The 16505-nt window shown below is 45.9% G+C and overlaps 1 protein-coding gene across 1 annotated transcript in view; it reads right to left on the bottom strand.

The window, feature by feature from the left end:
- plch2a (phospholipase C, eta 2a) overlaps nt 1-16505 on the bottom strand; it is a 165546-nt gene that overhangs the window by 24492 nt on the left and 124549 nt on the right. The window contains 6 exon segments of the mRNA XM_008288558.1: nt 1779-1899; nt 2577-2780; nt 4141-4234; nt 7736-7906; nt 14000-14129; nt 14317-14560. Of these exon segments, the coding sequence (XP_008286780.1) occupies nt 1779-1899; nt 2577-2780; nt 4141-4234; nt 7736-7906; nt 14000-14129; nt 14317-14560 (964 nt within the window).

The following is a 16505-nucleotide window of genomic DNA, read 5'->3' as shown; positions in this document are numbered from 1 at the left end:
CTCCGCCCCCCATGACCCTGGTGAGGATGAAGGTGTAGAGATGATGGATGGATGAATAACTAGCAGGGCTGTTTACTGCACAACCCACATCCCTGGCACAGCTCCACCTTTCCAGTGTGGCTGTTTGGCAGCCTGCAGGTGGTGGCTGCTGTTTGTTTTCTATGCAGAGTCAGTCAGAGGTGAAAAATTGAACTTTAGGGATTAAAAACACAAGCTGGTGCAGTTCCTAACAAAAGCCACAGCTGCTGAAGTTCAACACAACTGGTTCATTTCACTTTGACAGACACAGTGTGTCGATGATGAACGCAGCGCTGTGTGAATGGAAATAAAGGTTCACACATTAAAGAATAAAACTGTTAAAGTGGAAACTCAAGCATGGTAACAAACACATAAAGCAGAGGGCTGCTTATTTACATCAGTAGTGCAAATGTGACAGAACTTCTGCTAAACCCTGGTAGATGATGTACGAACACAGATGAACTACATCAGCTCCAGCGCCCTGATGGTGTCACTGCTCTCTGACTAGTACCTTCAGCTCTATGAACCACAAACACATCTCCAGCATCTCCATCACCGTACACTCTACGTGTTTATGGTGACTGTCAGACAGCGGTGTGGTTCCATCAGAAACATCAGTTAAACCTGAACCTCAGCAGAGCAGCAACCTGGAGGTACCTGCTGGTCACCATGTAGTGCTGATGAGCTGCATTTTACTGGGAATTAGACTGTAATGAAGTGTGAGTGAGCACAGAGAGCAGGAGAGAAGCAACAGATGTAAAGTGTGTGTTTGCTTCCAGCTGCTGGTGTATCTGCTGTGCTGCTGTGGTCTGAACCTCTCACAGCCTCCTCAGAGGAACAAGCTGCCTGTTTGGACAGAAGGTCAGTTCTGTCACCTGATCTGAAGCCAACACGCCTCTGGGCGACTTTGACAAGAAGGTCAGAGCAACACAACCCAAACATCACAGAGCAGCTGGAGAAGAGTCTGAAGAAGGGGAGAACATCTGTCCAACAACCTCATGAACACTGGTGTCCTCCACGCTGAGGAGGACTGACTGCCTCAGAAATAACGGCTGATGGAGGAAGATTTAAGCTGTACTGTGTTTAATATGAGAACAAATACTGTTCAGCCGAGAAGTAAAATGCTCCTGTAATGAGATAACATGAATGGATGTTCTCTCTTCTACTGTGTCCCCGCTTCAAACAGAAGTTCTGACTGTTTTTATTTCCAATAGGGACTTAAATTAAACCATTTAGACTGATTGGATTGCTCAGATGGGGGCATGGCTTATTAAATATGACAGCGTCCACAGAGACAGGACGAGAACCTGCATCGTTCTGGATTCATATCTCTCCCTGAGTGTCTCTACAAGCTTAAACAAATATCTACAAAACCATGAGTGTCAGCCTCCAACAAACACACTGCTGCAGAGATCAGCCTGTCTGGTTATGTGTATGCATCCTACACGGTCTACGATCAAATGTAAAGATTCTACTCATCACTGAACATGTACTGACCTGTTGGAGGCTAATTACAACCAGAGCTACAGCATTAAATGTAAAGAAGGCATTAAACCCTCTGAGCCTGATGTCCCTGGTTTCCATCCACATGTTAGCTAAAGCCAAACACACACACGCTTCAGGGTTTGTCAGCTGCCATAACTGGAAACACCAAAGTGACATGAACGTGATGTTGGAGCAGTCTGATTGGCCGACTCAAAGTGTGTGTCTGTGTGTGTGTGTGTGTGTGTGTGTGTGTGTGTGTGCACATGCAAACTTACTCATTCTTGACGAAGGCGTACTTGTTGATGGTCTCAATGACGTCTCTGAAGAGGATCTTGGAGGTGAGGGTGTAGCCGTGGTGCACGATGGGCTCCCCGTCCTGACCGTCCCAGCAGTCCACTGTGGACCAGACAGAATGAGCAGGACAGCCAGGAGGAGGTTAATCAGACAAGTTCTACAGATGTAAGTGGAAATGCTGAAGTATTGCTTCTCCCAAAGCCAGATGCATCAAATATTCCTGTTGGAGGTCATTCATACGGTCACAGAGGACTGTATGGAGCGTCTATAAACCAGCACATCTTAAACACAGCATAGCTTATGTTCTAAATTATACACAGACGCTGTTTCTTCAGAACATACGTGTATTTTTAAAGGACACGTGCTTCAGTTCACTGAATCGACTACGATATGACACAAGGTCACAGAAGGTCTCTTTCATGTGTTCAGGTGTCATCAGGTGCATCTAGGTACCGTATGGTACTGAGTGGAACCAAACAGTCCTTGATCTGAGACATCTATCTTCATTCCTCAACTAACAAACCACCAAAAAGATTTGACAAGAGAGAGAATCTGGATTTGGTAAGTGGATCCAGATTGAGTCAGAAGCTCCTGAACTTATTTGCCTGAGCAGGTTAAATCCTTCACATCAACCCGATCCTGGTGCACACAGCGAGCTACAGGATATGAATCCAGCAGCAGCTTCGTTCCAGCACTGTTCCTTATTTTTAAAGCGTTATGTCTGCTGGTGACCCGTTCCTGTAAACTCTGGGTGTATGTGAGGGAACATCTCTGCTGACCTTCCACACAGCGACAGCCGGCCTGCAGCACCCAGGCGTACATGTCCACCCTGGACTGGGACATCAGCTGGTCGCCCATCAGGTAGGTGTTGTGCGATGAGGCGATGAAGTAGTTGCACAGCGGCTGGTTCATGTCCTGGGTCACGTTGTAGTGTTCTGGGTTGAAGATGTCCCCCGCTGGGCTGCGCATGTAGTTTGTAAAACCTGAAAGAAAATCCCACAAACAGCATTTTCCCAAAGGACTTGTACAACTTATAGATATGTTTAATATTATTTATTCTTCCTGAAGCGTAGCTTGAAAAGACTCACAATGATGTGAAGTCATTTTTTTTACATTAAAATACAGAAATCTGACACAAAGGAAGTTAATTAATTAAACAGCATTTAAATTAGAAACTTGGAGTAATGCAATTAAAACACCTCTCCTCTGTTAGATTATCACCGTAGGCCTCTGTTATAAAACTAAATAAAGATAAACTTTAACAATAAATTTGGGAAATTTTCAGAACAATTTTTTATATTTTAGGAACAAAGCGTCTGATTTAATCAGATGCTTACATTATATTACACAGGTACATTGTTGAGGTGTAATCCCAAAATATTGGGACATTTCAGTCGTAAAATTCTGACCTCTGACTTTAGAACGGAACATTTTTCTTCTGACTTTAATCTGAAGTCCTGCACTCAGACAAGGTCAGCTTCATTATAATGTGACTCTCTGCACTGCTAGTTTTTAGATCTAACTTGAAGCTAACTGAGGCCAACACAGCAGGAGGAGGCTGTAAAGAACGTAACAAAGTGGTTCAGAAAGGTCATGAAGAAATGTTAGGTGGACCTGTGGAAGCAGAGAGCGGCTGTGGCTCAGGTGGGTTGTTCTCTGTTTAATGCTCAATCCCCTCCACAGTCCAAGTGTCCTTGGGCAGGACACTGAACCCACTGCTGTCTGTCACCACTGCTGTGTGAATGTGTGAATGAGAAACACGCTGTAGAGCGCTTTGAGCAGCACTGAGGTAGGGAGGGATGTGAAGATGCTAGATCTGCATGTCTGCTGGGCACAAAGGCAAAACCAAAGCAGCGTTTGACAAAAGAGCCGCAGAGAGCTGGAGCTGACACAACAGTGGTCAGAGGAAATCTCTGAATACTACTCTACATTCAGTCTGTATCGTTTTCAGTGACCTTCAAATGTCTCTTCAACACAGAAAAAGAAAATTTAAACACTCTGCACCGACGCCGGAGCACTGAACACACTGTGAGGCCTTTGGACTGAAGTATGAATGAAAGCTAATTAACATGCAGAGAATGGTAACAAAGGCAGGACTGAACAGCCTAATAAAAGCCAACAACACCTTGAGCAGATCCACATCAGACCAAGGACTGCAGCAGCTCGGTCCACGTGCTTCGTTTGATAAACTCTGGTCGTGCATAAACACAATCACCACATGATGGTTCAGCACAAAGAGGAATTATCTGAAGGTCCAGGAGAACTTCCACGATGCTTTACTAGATGAAAACCAGCAGCGTTCAGCTCCAAACACAGAGTAATGAGAGGAAACAGGCGGCTTACCATCGATCCCCAGAACCGCCTGCTTCTGGTTCTCGGAGCACGGCTCAAACTTGTTGATGATCTCCAGGCAGTGGTCCTTGGTCACCTTGGACATCTACAAAGTGTAGAAACATGTCAAAACCAACACGTTGTACAAGCTAAAACCCAATTAAACATATGTATAGTTATATAGCTAACACAAAGGCCCTTTCCCATCCATCCTGGGAGAGTGAGCGAGGGATAATCCGGCGAGGTGAGCTGCCACGCTCAGAATCCAGCTGTTTGTCTGCTAGCTGCTCTGTACAGCCTGATGGCAGATTGTCACACTGAAATCTCTGCTGATCGTTGAAAGGGGGCGGTCCCAGTCCTCAACTGGGACACCCAAACTGTGTCTGAGCTACGACGGCGGGCTTCTGCTGGGTGAGACACTTCCAGAGGATTACTTCCATTAGTAATAATGTTCTACCCTGCACCAGCAGTGCAAAGCAGGGCGAGTGTCTCAAATGGTTTTAAAAGGCGTGGACCTGCTACCCATCCCATCCTAATCCAGATACCAGAGTGTTGTATGGGGGACAGCCTGACACACTGAGCAGAGGCACCAAACAGCTCCCAGGCTGCTGTCCACACTCAGCACCGGCACACCTCCACAGCTTCATGAACTTCAAACAATATAAAACAGTATGAACATCATGAGACTGAATTTAGCAATAAAAATGTGGACAGCCTCCATTTCTAGTGAGTTTTTAGCTGCAAGCAAAATGGATTTTCTTTATATTTGAAATGTACCTTCAGTGTAACAAACCAGGTAAGAGAGCATCAGCTGATAACAGCACAACATAAAAATGTCTGCTGATGACATATAATCCACACTAGAACATTTTAAACATAAACACATGCTAAAGCGCTAAAGGACATCGCTGCCGACTGAAAGAAGACAACAGCCGTCATGGAAACAGAACCGCAATGCAGCATTTTGTGACTGTGGTGGAAAAACACAAACTGCTTTTCTTTACCTCAGCGACTGAGCGAACCACCTCTGTCTCTGCAGCAGAGCGTCTTTTAGTCCTAATTGCACACATTGCTCAGCTTCACTCCCTGGGCGTGGGCTAGTCCACATGAGGCTGATGGGAACGCCATCAGTAACAGAAACATCACTCTGACTTATACTTTAACACATAAAGGAACATTTAAAATGCATCTTTACTTCATCGTGTGTTCTGAAGGTCCCAGTGAATGTCTAAATGTTTAGATTTGCTATAAATGCTACGTAGGGAGCCTGAAGTCAGGCGAAGCCAATTGTCACTAAAATGGAAAAATGATAAACGGCAAAACTAATCATGTCTTAATTATTATCACAAGTCTAAATTTGACCTTCACTTCTGAAAGCCAGCGTTCAGCCCAAAGCTCTGGACTGCATGGAAACTGGATCAAATCAAACTTTATTTATACAGAACTTCTCATACACCAGAGCAAAGCAAAGCGCTTCACAGCATTTAAAAACATTTACTGACTAATCGGGCTCCTGTTTGCCTTTAACACATCCCACCGTGTTCATCAGTTCGCAGCAGCTCTCAAACACCTGAACACCCAACCTAGTCTACAAAGACACTGATACCAACCCAGTCCAGGATGACACCAACACCTCTGCTGCAGCCTGGCATCAGTCCAAACCAACCGCTCAGAAGAAAACGCTTCTATCAGGCTCCAGTAAGGGAGGAGAACGCTTTCACACACCAGAGCTGAATGTGAACTATAACCCAGGGGGAGCTGAAGCCTCCTGCTTTTAACATGTAGTCATTTCTGTGCATTAGAACAACTTGCTGGACTCACACTGGCTGTTTGAAGAGGCTCATTAGCTAATCTTTCTTTTTTAGGAGACGGTATCATGACTGAGGAGATGTTCTAATAATACTGATGTGATGATGCTAACGTCCCTCCAGGGCCTCTCTGTTGATATTTCAGATCTGGGTTAAGCTTTAAACCTCCCACTTGGCAGAAGCTAAACCAAGGAGCCTTGCAGGTATTTAGTCAACAGAACTATGAAAAGGCACAGAAACACAACCTTGTGCTAGTTTTTAGTAGCAGCCTGTGAGGAGCGTTTAAATCTGATTGGTTCGGTGTTCAGAGAGCGCCATCCTCAGGCCCTGAGCACCGACAGGCCGCTGATTGGCCACGACTGGATGGAGTTATTTATGATGATTGCAACCAGAAATACTAATTCTTGGGAAGATAATGTGTGCTTTGCCAAAAAGGCAACCTAAAGGGCAAAGTGTTGGAAGCCCTGATAGGACAAAAACATTCTGCATCACAACTTCACTTTTGTAACCGACTTCACAATCCCCCCGAACACTCAGGAAACCTTCTCATTAACACGCCTAATTAGATCAAAGGAACAAGAGAGCTTCACAAACAGTCAGCCAATGACTGAGGAGGAGGTTAAGAACAAAAAAAGAAAAGGCGTGTTGGATTAGGAAACACATCCCTGTGAACAGAGGTGTGATTCCAGCTGTGGCTGCTACAGAACCAGTCCTGTACCAGCTTCAAAGGAGGAATCATTTTCAGAGGATTTGTCTCCCAACCTGCAGCTCACCATTAAACTGATTGTTCCAGAGGTTTGTCCCATTTCTCTACTGACAGACAGTAGCTTGGTCCAGCTCCAGGCTTGAAAATAAACATCAGTAGTGACCCAACAGGTCTGTGGTCCTAATAATCTATCTAATGGTTCCAGATTAGGTGGAGAACAATCAGGTCACACAGTTCAGGGCAGACATATGCACGAACTCAGGCTCACTTTAACCACTCCACAGTTAGTAAAACTACAAGACTGGCAGGTTGGTCAGGACAGCTGCTCTATGCAGGACACACTGTCCCTACAGATGCTTTTCTTTATTTCTATTTCTACATCACTAGATCACAGCATGGATTCAGAAGCTTCAGACGGGCTCGTTGATGTCATTAGAGTCAGTCAGAGGTATACATGTGGATGCATTTTAATGCCCAACTCCAAACAGTGCCTCTACGCTGGTCCACATGGAGACATCAATGGAAACCAGCAAAGGAGCCTCCATCATCACTGGGCAAACATGAACACTCACGTAGAAATGCCACGGGACACTTTCCTACTAGAAGTAAATGTATTTTGTGTTTACATCTTTCCCAGAATAACAACAAACGGCCTTGTGAAGACTCTGGAGGAAGCAGGTTTAAACATCCACAGTTGTCCTCATCAACATCCCCTCTCAGGCTGCTGAGGAGGGAACAAGCTCCTGCTCCAAATCCAAAGAACAAGCAAGACTACAGTTTGTACCTGCACATGGAGGAATGTCCTCGGGTTTGATGAAACCAAAATGAACCATAACCACAGTGTTTGGAGAAAGCTGGTGAGCTGAAGGACACCATCCCAGCCTCCACGTATGGAGGTGGCAGCATCATGGTGTGGTGCTGCAGGGTGGACTGGTGCATTACAAAAACCAGCTGCCATCATGAGGAAGGACAGTTATGTGGATCTATTTATGCAGTAACAGTCAGGTCAGCTGTTCACCCCACATGGCCCCCATCCCATTATAATGATACTGATAGGGTAACTCTGGGCTGTCAATCAAAACCCAGGACGTACCTTCTGCTCCGTCTCCATGAAGTGGGCCAAGTCGTCCGTGTCCAGGTGGTCTTTGTGGTTGCTGTAGGTGAGCATGAGGAGGTACAGATCCCTGCGGGTCGACATCATCTTGTAGAAGGAGCAGAACTCCTCAAAGCCCAGCGTTCCCTGGTTGTCATCTGTGTCTGCCTCCTGCACACAGCAAAAGGAGAAGTTTGAGTTTTAGAACTTCTGACAGACCCGTAAAGACTTTGGTGCTCAGGGGATCTGTTCTTTCCACACTTTATTATATCATTAATCACACTATTATTACCAATACATTATAGAACTAGAGGATGAGCCTGACATGGAAATGTAAGTCAAATGAGACCTTTCAGAGGCTGTGGCTTGTTCTGACCCACCACAGATCCCACAGAGTGACAAGAGGTGAAGCTGGAACACATCCAGAGGACCAGTGCTTGCTTCCATTGCTTTAGATCACTGAAACTATGACATGCTTCATATTGGGACACTTGTAGTGGAGCAAAAGACTTCATAAGGACTAAAACAAAAAAAACGCTGCCCTCTACCTACGCTGGAGCGTGACTCCAGAGTCTACGGCAGCCTAGACGTCTGCAGAGTGGGAATGTTTGAAATGAAAAACCAAAGCAACACAGCATCCACCAGCATCTGCAGTAACTAGTGAGGTGATGCTACAGAGCTGCATTTAATGATACCGACGTGATACAGCAGCTAAAAGCTAACACGGTGACGTCCTTCAGGTAATTCAGTCAAAAACAGAAGCAGCACACCGGAGGAGGCCACCTTTAAAAGGAGAGAAGAATCTCCTGAGAGAGCGACAAGGCCCAGAAGACGACAGAGAGGCTGACTGATGGAACCACTGCTGGGGCAGAACCTCCATGCTTCCACCATCTTCTGGAGCGTCGGAGGAATGATGACCCAAACTCTGGACACCATGTTTCAGATAGTTACTAACATCCTCAGTCAGACCTTCTCTGTGTACCAGCAACAGCTCACATAACAACGACCGGTTTGGTGGTTCTGGGTTGTTCTGGCTGTACTGACCTGGACAGAACCTGAGTCGGCCCACAGAAGGCTGTGGTTGTGTACAGAATGATGTTAACAAATGAACTGCAGTCACTCTCAACATGACCCGTGTAATCCTGGCTCCAGTGCACTGAGGCGCTCCGTGACCGGGTCCATATGCCAGGCGGCACCGGAGGCAGCCACGTACTGTTGGGCAGTGACGTCTGTGCTGGTCGGAGCTTGGCTTCTGATCAGCTTGGTGTTCTACAAACACTGGGCTGACAGTACTCAGAGTGCAGCAGCGCCGGTGTCAGTCCGCTGAAGCCCAGCTCACATCTCCACACACACCAGGACCTTCAGCGTTCCACATGCCACCACCAGAAGGACACTAGACCAACACGTCACATCATCACACTCACATGTTGGTTGTGTGTATTTGACACGTAGCTGAGTTTCCACCGTGTGACACTCAGACTGTACTCGTCATATGTCAGGAGTTACCATAGAGCGGTGCTCTGAGCAGACACGGCGGCAGTGATAGACTCTCTTTGCTCTCATCTGGTGTATCTGATACACTGATAAGGAATAAAACTGTGGAGCACATCAGTACTTATCATGACTCAGCATCATTATTAGTTCTGTCTTCTTTTAAGAAGCAACCTTCTTATTCAGGACACACTTGGTCTCAGGAGGAAAACAGCAGCTTTTTATTGGACAGAAAACATCAATCCAGCCGTATTCATCCTATTCATTATGTATGAAGCCAGGCTGCTGGCAGGCTTCTGCTTGGTGTTTTAGCTAATATGGATGATTTCACCAGTGAGCAAAGCAGCGCCATCGTCCTACAGAGCTCACCCTCCACATGTACATCTGAGAAAGGCCTCTGCAGGAGACGTCTCCATCACTGCTCTCATCTAGAACCATACCTACAGCTGTAGCTCTAACACCAGCATCACACCGGGCCTGGGCTCCATCACCACTAATACCCCTAACCCTGGGAAAGGTCTCCAAGCCACTGCAAGGCGGTCACACACTCTAAGGCTGGATTATGGATGTCCTGCTTCACTCTGTGATGAAGGACGGATGTCAGGGCCACATCACAGGAGCCTGATGGAGCGTAAAGCTCTTCTGGTTGAATCCAGTAATTTGTCGGATATCAAGTCAAAAACATGCTCCATGTCAGCAGGCAGCCCGCTGGATGTGCTGGGGCATTAGGGGCATTAGGGGCATTAGGCAGAGACAGTCTGTAATCTGACTGTGACGGGCAGCCCTACCTACAGGCACAAACACACATATAGATCTATCTTCTCTTCAGACTTGGTGTCTTCAGTGATTTGGGTGAAGCACCATGGCTCTGTAATAACTTGCAGGTATGGAGTGGATGTATGGATGCATCCTGGACCCGCTTTGCCTCCTTATCGAACAGTTCTACACCAACAGGCCTTCTTCCTGCTTCCCCACAATAAGAACCACACCAGAGGTCTGGAGCAGTTTCTGTGACTGCACAGACTAGATGTTTAATATCTAAGTGTGTGTATTATCCACAGGAGAGTGGATCAACCAGGGAGAAGGCTGATAAATGATGCTGGCTGGAGGTGAACCAGTCACAGCTCAGAGGTTAGCTTCTCCACGCTGCTTCTGTTTCTGGGCTTCTCTGTGAGAGTCAGTGTCTGGAAGTGAACGATGAAGAGGAAGGCCTGATTCTGCTTGTATACAGAATCTATAACATCCTGTGAAGGGAATAAGACCACCTAAAGATAATTAGAATGGTTCTGCTAAGTCACGTATTTAAAAACCACAACAGGTCAGAGAACACAGAGCGGTACCGCCACATTAAAGGTGATGCATGTGTGTTAGTGACTGCAGAGCTGCTGATAGCAGTCAGAGACCTGGTGGCTGCTGCTGCTGAGGACAGCAGAGAGGAAACAACCTACGACTGTCACAGACGATGGGCTCAACAAGACGGAGTGAAACTGCTGTCAGAGGAAATGATTGTGAGCTTAGAGAGCGTGACGGGATTAATGGCATCTCAGGGAAACTTTCCAAACAAGACGAGTGTCAAAGTGTTTCCTCCAGAACAGACGCTGAGCGTTTCTCAGGACGATAAAACAGCCTGAACTGGTTTTGTTCTTGGGTTTCTCATGTCTTTAGCTCAGTTAATACTCACCGGTGGCTCAGTGTCTGACATATTTATGCCAGAATATTCTGCTTATTTCCAGTGCCTGAATTTGCTCTTTAATGGGAATGTCTGAGTTGACAGTTAGCTTGACCTTTGGTGACCCCAGGTTCATCTCATTTGTTTTTAGTGCTGACAGCATCTAACTGGATTCCTGGTTGTGTTTCGTAGCTTCTCACAGCTCCTCCACCTCTCATACTACACATTTGGTTTGTGTTCATACATACATATCTGTGAATATGTCCGTGTTCACCACATGTCAGTCAATCAGAGACCTGACTGGACAGCACACAGCCTCACCTGGACAGCTGCACCTGCACCACCCTGTACAGTGTGTGTTGGGGTGGAGCGTTTATAGCCCTACTTCTAGTCTGTTTTTGCCTCTTCGTGTGTATTCTTCTTTTTTATTCTTCTTATCATTATTGTTATCCTATTTTCTCTTTTCCTACCTTTGTTTCTGTGATCCATGTAGCTCTGCAGTCTCCTTTACCATGAATGAACTACGCTGTCCTTTTGTTTGTCTTTGTTCTGCTGAGACGCTCGTCTTTTGCCAAGTTTGGTTCAGAGTTTTTCAGGAGATGAGCTGCCCAGCCTGTTCTGAACTACTTTAATATTCACATTCAGCACATTTGTGAATTTTTACATGTCACTCATGATACGGCTGAACACAGGACCTGTATGCGATTCATCTGGGCAAACTCTAACTTTACATCCATCCTGGTGCTAGTATAGAGTGTTCCATCCATCCAGGTAAAACTAAAGCAGTCTCATGCAACACCTTTGTGAGGATAATGATTCTAACCATAAAGCTGCTGATTGTGTAGAACAATGATGGAAGCTGACGTTTGTGATGCTGCTGACAAGTAATAAATGTACAAAATGCTCACTGTGTGTACGGAGAGCTGCTAATTCCACAACTTAGAGGAAACAGTCACGAACGTGGGCAGCAACATGCTCTGAAACGTGAGCAGATTATCTACGCTTCCTGCTCACGCTCACAACGTCTTCCAACTGGGAAGGAGGTCAAGGCTGCAGGTTTTTCCTCTTCTCTCTAAGTAGGTTAAGCTAAGAAACTGGCCAAGCTAACACACACACACACACACACACACACACACAGGCCAGATCAGTGGCTGCTCTGTTTACCCTGCATTACACCAGAGGCCATCTGTCCCCGACGGCACCATATGGGTGACTGCGAACAGGTCACTGGACTTAGCGATAGCAAGCTGACTAGCTGCTCTGTAGGAGAGGGGCTAAAACAACACGTTTAACACGGCAGCATGCTAATCCCTCTGTTGGGAAGAAGTTAGCGGCTGAGCTGTGAGTTGGCCAACATCTGCAGCAGTCAGAGCGTCTTCACTGTTCATTCACAGTCTGCCAGGAAGCAGGAATACACTGCAGCCTCAGGTGAGCTGATAAGCCCGGTACCGTCTAAGGCATGACATGTGCTGCTTCATCAGTCTGTTGAAATGACAGCATTCTCTCATCCAGTCACTTCTAGGTGACCGACATCACTCACATTCATTAAAAAACAAACTGTGAGACACAACAGAGTCACAGTATGCATGAGATACTTGTCCCATATGAGGTTAGAGTCTCCCTAGTCTGGTGTAATACATAATAAGGTACTAATAAACAGGACTGAATGTAAACTAACAACAATGTCATCATGCTGTCAAAATAAATACAGCTGTGACTGGATGATCCGACACTAAATGTAAAACCTTCTTCTATGTCGGGTATCAAGGCTGTCGGATTGTCCAGACGGAGGTCCAGATACGAGGAGGGCTTGATGCTGGAAGGCTCATTAGTTGTTCATTATTGTTCATAGTTGTTATAATAACTAGTGTGTTGTTAGAACACTAAGCATCGCTGGACTTCAGCCTAACTGACCGGTTTGTGCACGTTCTGACCACTTCCACCCCGGGGCAGCGCTCTGACGGGGTGGAAGTGTCCAGAACACACAGGCAGTACTTGGCTGCTGATGCTAGTTTAGTTAGCGCTCACACTTCTGTTTCCTCCATCGGTGGCGGCGGGGGAGTGGCAGATACGCTCCACCGTTACCATCCATGTTTACTTCCATAAACACTGAGCACGCTCGCTGCGTGTGACGTCGTCGTGTCCTCTTCTGCGCATGCGGGACACTTTTGGCTCGTATGAAGTTCACACAGCAGATCACATACAAGTCGCATTGAAGTGGAAACGTGAAGGAAGTCACAAAGAAATCCTCATTGAGCATCAAGTCCTGCAGTGTGAACGTAGCCAATCTGTGGGATTGTTCAGTCAGATAATACGCCGTCATCCTGATTGGTGACATTAAATGTCATGTCGGAGTCACAATCCAAGGCTGTCGCTATGTTAAGGCTGTTTTTATGGCTTCTGTTGGTTTTTCCTAAAAACCTGTCGGACAGCAGGTTTAGGATTGTTAAGGGTCGATTATCCAGTCACGGCTGTAATTAACCTCCTTCATTGCTGACTCAGTAAACATAATTAATTTACTACTTCACTAAAAACAATCTCAACATCCTAACAGCTGAGACGGAGCTGAGGGCTCAACCCGACGACCACCACCATGTAATAAATGATTTAGGTTGAGCTGATAAACGGTGCCTCGGTGTGATGGCACAGCTGTCTGCCGTGAGGAAAGGTACACAGTGTGAGCGGCTGTTAGATCTTCATCGATCCTGTCCTGATGTTGGGGATAATTTATAGGTCTAAGTAATTAATGAAGTCACTGCTGTTGTGCAGAAACGCTCTACACATGGTCTCTGGGTGTAGAGGAAGCTGTTCATAATGATTAACTACACAGACTGGTCACGTGTAAATAAAACACACTGTGGCCTTGAATTGTTCTGTTACCAGATCGTTTGATGAACATCATCATAGAAAGTGGTGGGTGGAAAGAATTCAGCATGAAAATCCAACAAACAGTCAATCTTTCTGTTCCCTTGAGCAACAGCTAACAAAGCCACTTTTAAAATCTCTAATAATGAGAAAAAACCCAGAGTGCATTAAATCACTCTGATAACATCAGCAGTAAAACAGTGAGTGTGTCGGTTCTGTTCTGTTGGACATGTCGGTACCTTGAACATCTGCTTGACCTTCTGCCGGGGCAGGTTGACGTTGAGCTTGTGCAGGAGCTGCAGGACTTCGCTGATGCTGAGACTGCCGTCGCCATTCTTATCCGCTTCAGTGAAAGTCTGCTTCAGCCATGTGATGACGTTTGAGTTAAGAAGAACCAGGACACCTGTTTCTATCAGCAGCTTTTGGTAGTTTGTGTTTAAAGCATCAGTGTGATGGTTAAATTACTACATCATGGAATACATGCAGATGGACCCTAGAAAGACCGGTCCACACCAGAGACCAGCTCCCCCTACACCACTGCATCGGTGAAGGATATTGGTCGCGGGTCCGCTGCCTCTTGGCCAGGCTGTCTTCATCACTGATGCCAGCCATCAGGTACTTGAGGCCCGTGATCCAGGTCCGCGCCTCCTCTCCGGTGCCAGACACCAGGTCCAGGGACTCCATGTGTTCTCCGTAGTACAGGCTGAAGCAGCAGTTGGGGTCAAAGCAGCCCTCTGCATAGCGCTGGAAGATCTCAGACTGCTTGCCCTCACACACCTCCCGGATGGAGTCAATGGAGACTGTTGGAGAAGACAGTGGGTCAGCCAGGCTGTGGTAGAAGCTAACAGAGAACATCTACTGGTGACATCTGGATCTACTTTGATGGTACATTGCATTATCAGTTTAATCTGTTGAACTAATATCAATAAAACCGCCCAGCAGTCTGAAACAGTTCAGTCTGGCAGCACCAAGACCAGCAAACAGAGCTTCTAGCTCCAGGAGACTGAAATGTAGAAATCACAAAATAAATAAAAATACACAGTCCTCCTCCCTCTGTCCTCTCTATACCAAACCTGAACACGCATTAAAAACAGAGCAGAACTGTTCTGGTGCTGAAATGCTTCACTTACAGGAACGTTAGGAATTATTTCTGTGGGTATCGGGGAATAGTTAAATATGGAGGATAAAATAAACAATGACTGGTGCCCACAGAGCTCTGTTTTATTAAGATAAAGAATTTCTGAGATGATAATGACTTTGTACCAAACGATGTGCGGCCCAAATAAATCACATTCAGTGACTCAAAACTACTTCCATACGTGTTCATTTATAAGGCAGTGACACGTCTGTTCACGTTTTATATATCTATATATCTATATATCTATATATCTGTGCAGAGCCTCATACAGCCGACCTGGATGTCACAGAGCCATCAGCATGCTGTGGGCTGTGTGCTCCCACGAGGCTTCACAGACCAGCAGCAGGACATATTACAGCATGTACAGGTGCTGTCCATGATGGGAACATGTGTATGAATAATGCATGACGTTACACCAGGTATGTGGTGGAAGACAAGTGCTGCTACCGCTGTGTGGAATACGTCCTGCCCGGCTGAGGACGATGAAGACGTCTCTTGTCCTCAGAGAGGCACTCTGACCTCGGCGCTGTGCTTCCACAAGAGTTTCACTTCTGCTTGGATTTGTTCTGCAGGTTGTGAATCAGTCGCTGTTTTGTGTTCAATACTTAGCTTTCATTTTCTAATATTAACGTCTAAATGCTCGGTGTCTTTCAGATGAACAGTGAAGACGATCTGGACAATCAGCAGAACTTCAAAGTGGGAATTCAGCATTTGTGTCATCAAATCAGGTTCCAGACCAAAATATGTTCACAACCTCTGAGGCATTAAACCACAACCAGGAAGTGTTTCTGTAGAACATTAGGATGTTACAGGAAAGCTGATATCTGACCTTTGGATGTAAAATATGATCCATCCATCACGTCCTTCTGTTTGATATCCGTGTTAAATGTCACCACAAGTCTTCAATGAAGGCCACAAACTGGTTTAGTGAGGGGACAGGGACTTCTGACCCACAAATCTAATGAGTTCATCCGTGGCTCCACGTTAGCATGTGTGCTACATCTAAAGAGCTAATTCTTCAAGGCGCTCCTGGAATATCACATTTATGAGAATTAGACAGGGGAAGGGAGAACGAAACAACATACCAGCTACAGCGACAGGCAGAAGAAACCCTGTGATAGAAACTTACCGGCTGTTAAACACAAAACGTACTGACGCTGATACGCTTCCATGGACCTGAACTCAGTTTGCTGACATCACACTAAACGCTCCTTTACATCTAAACTGGTTTACATTTACGTTCAATAAATGATCAGCTGAACACATTCACTGGAATCTGGAAGCAATTCGCTGATTTTCCACTAAAACGTTTGGAAACTACAAAAATAAATCTTCACAAAGTTCTTGTCATTGAGCAAACGACACGTGTCCATTTCATATCAATTAAAACCCACTGAGATGAGGAAGAACAACTGTTTTCAGTGATATCTGTTGGTTGAAGCGTAATTTTCTGGCTGGTAGATTCGCTGTCTTTCATTTTTGGGTCACAAAGGGTAACACGGTCACCCAGTCAGCGTGGCAGCAGATCAGAAGCCTGCAGCGCTTCCTGTCTGTCCCAGTGGGTGTTCTGTGATGAGCCTCTAAAGGCTGATGGCACAGAGCAGAGC

The sequence above is a fragment of the Stegastes partitus genome, unplaced genomic scaffold (genome assembly GCF_000690725.1).
Source record: "Stegastes partitus isolate 25-593 unplaced genomic scaffold, Stegastes_partitus-1.0.2 Scaffold564, whole genome shotgun sequence".
Lineage (NCBI taxonomy): Eukaryota > Metazoa > Chordata > Actinopteri > Pomacentridae > Stegastes > Stegastes partitus.
Note: the sequence above shows the minus strand (reverse complement) of the source record. Positions and strands in the feature narration are given on the sequence as shown.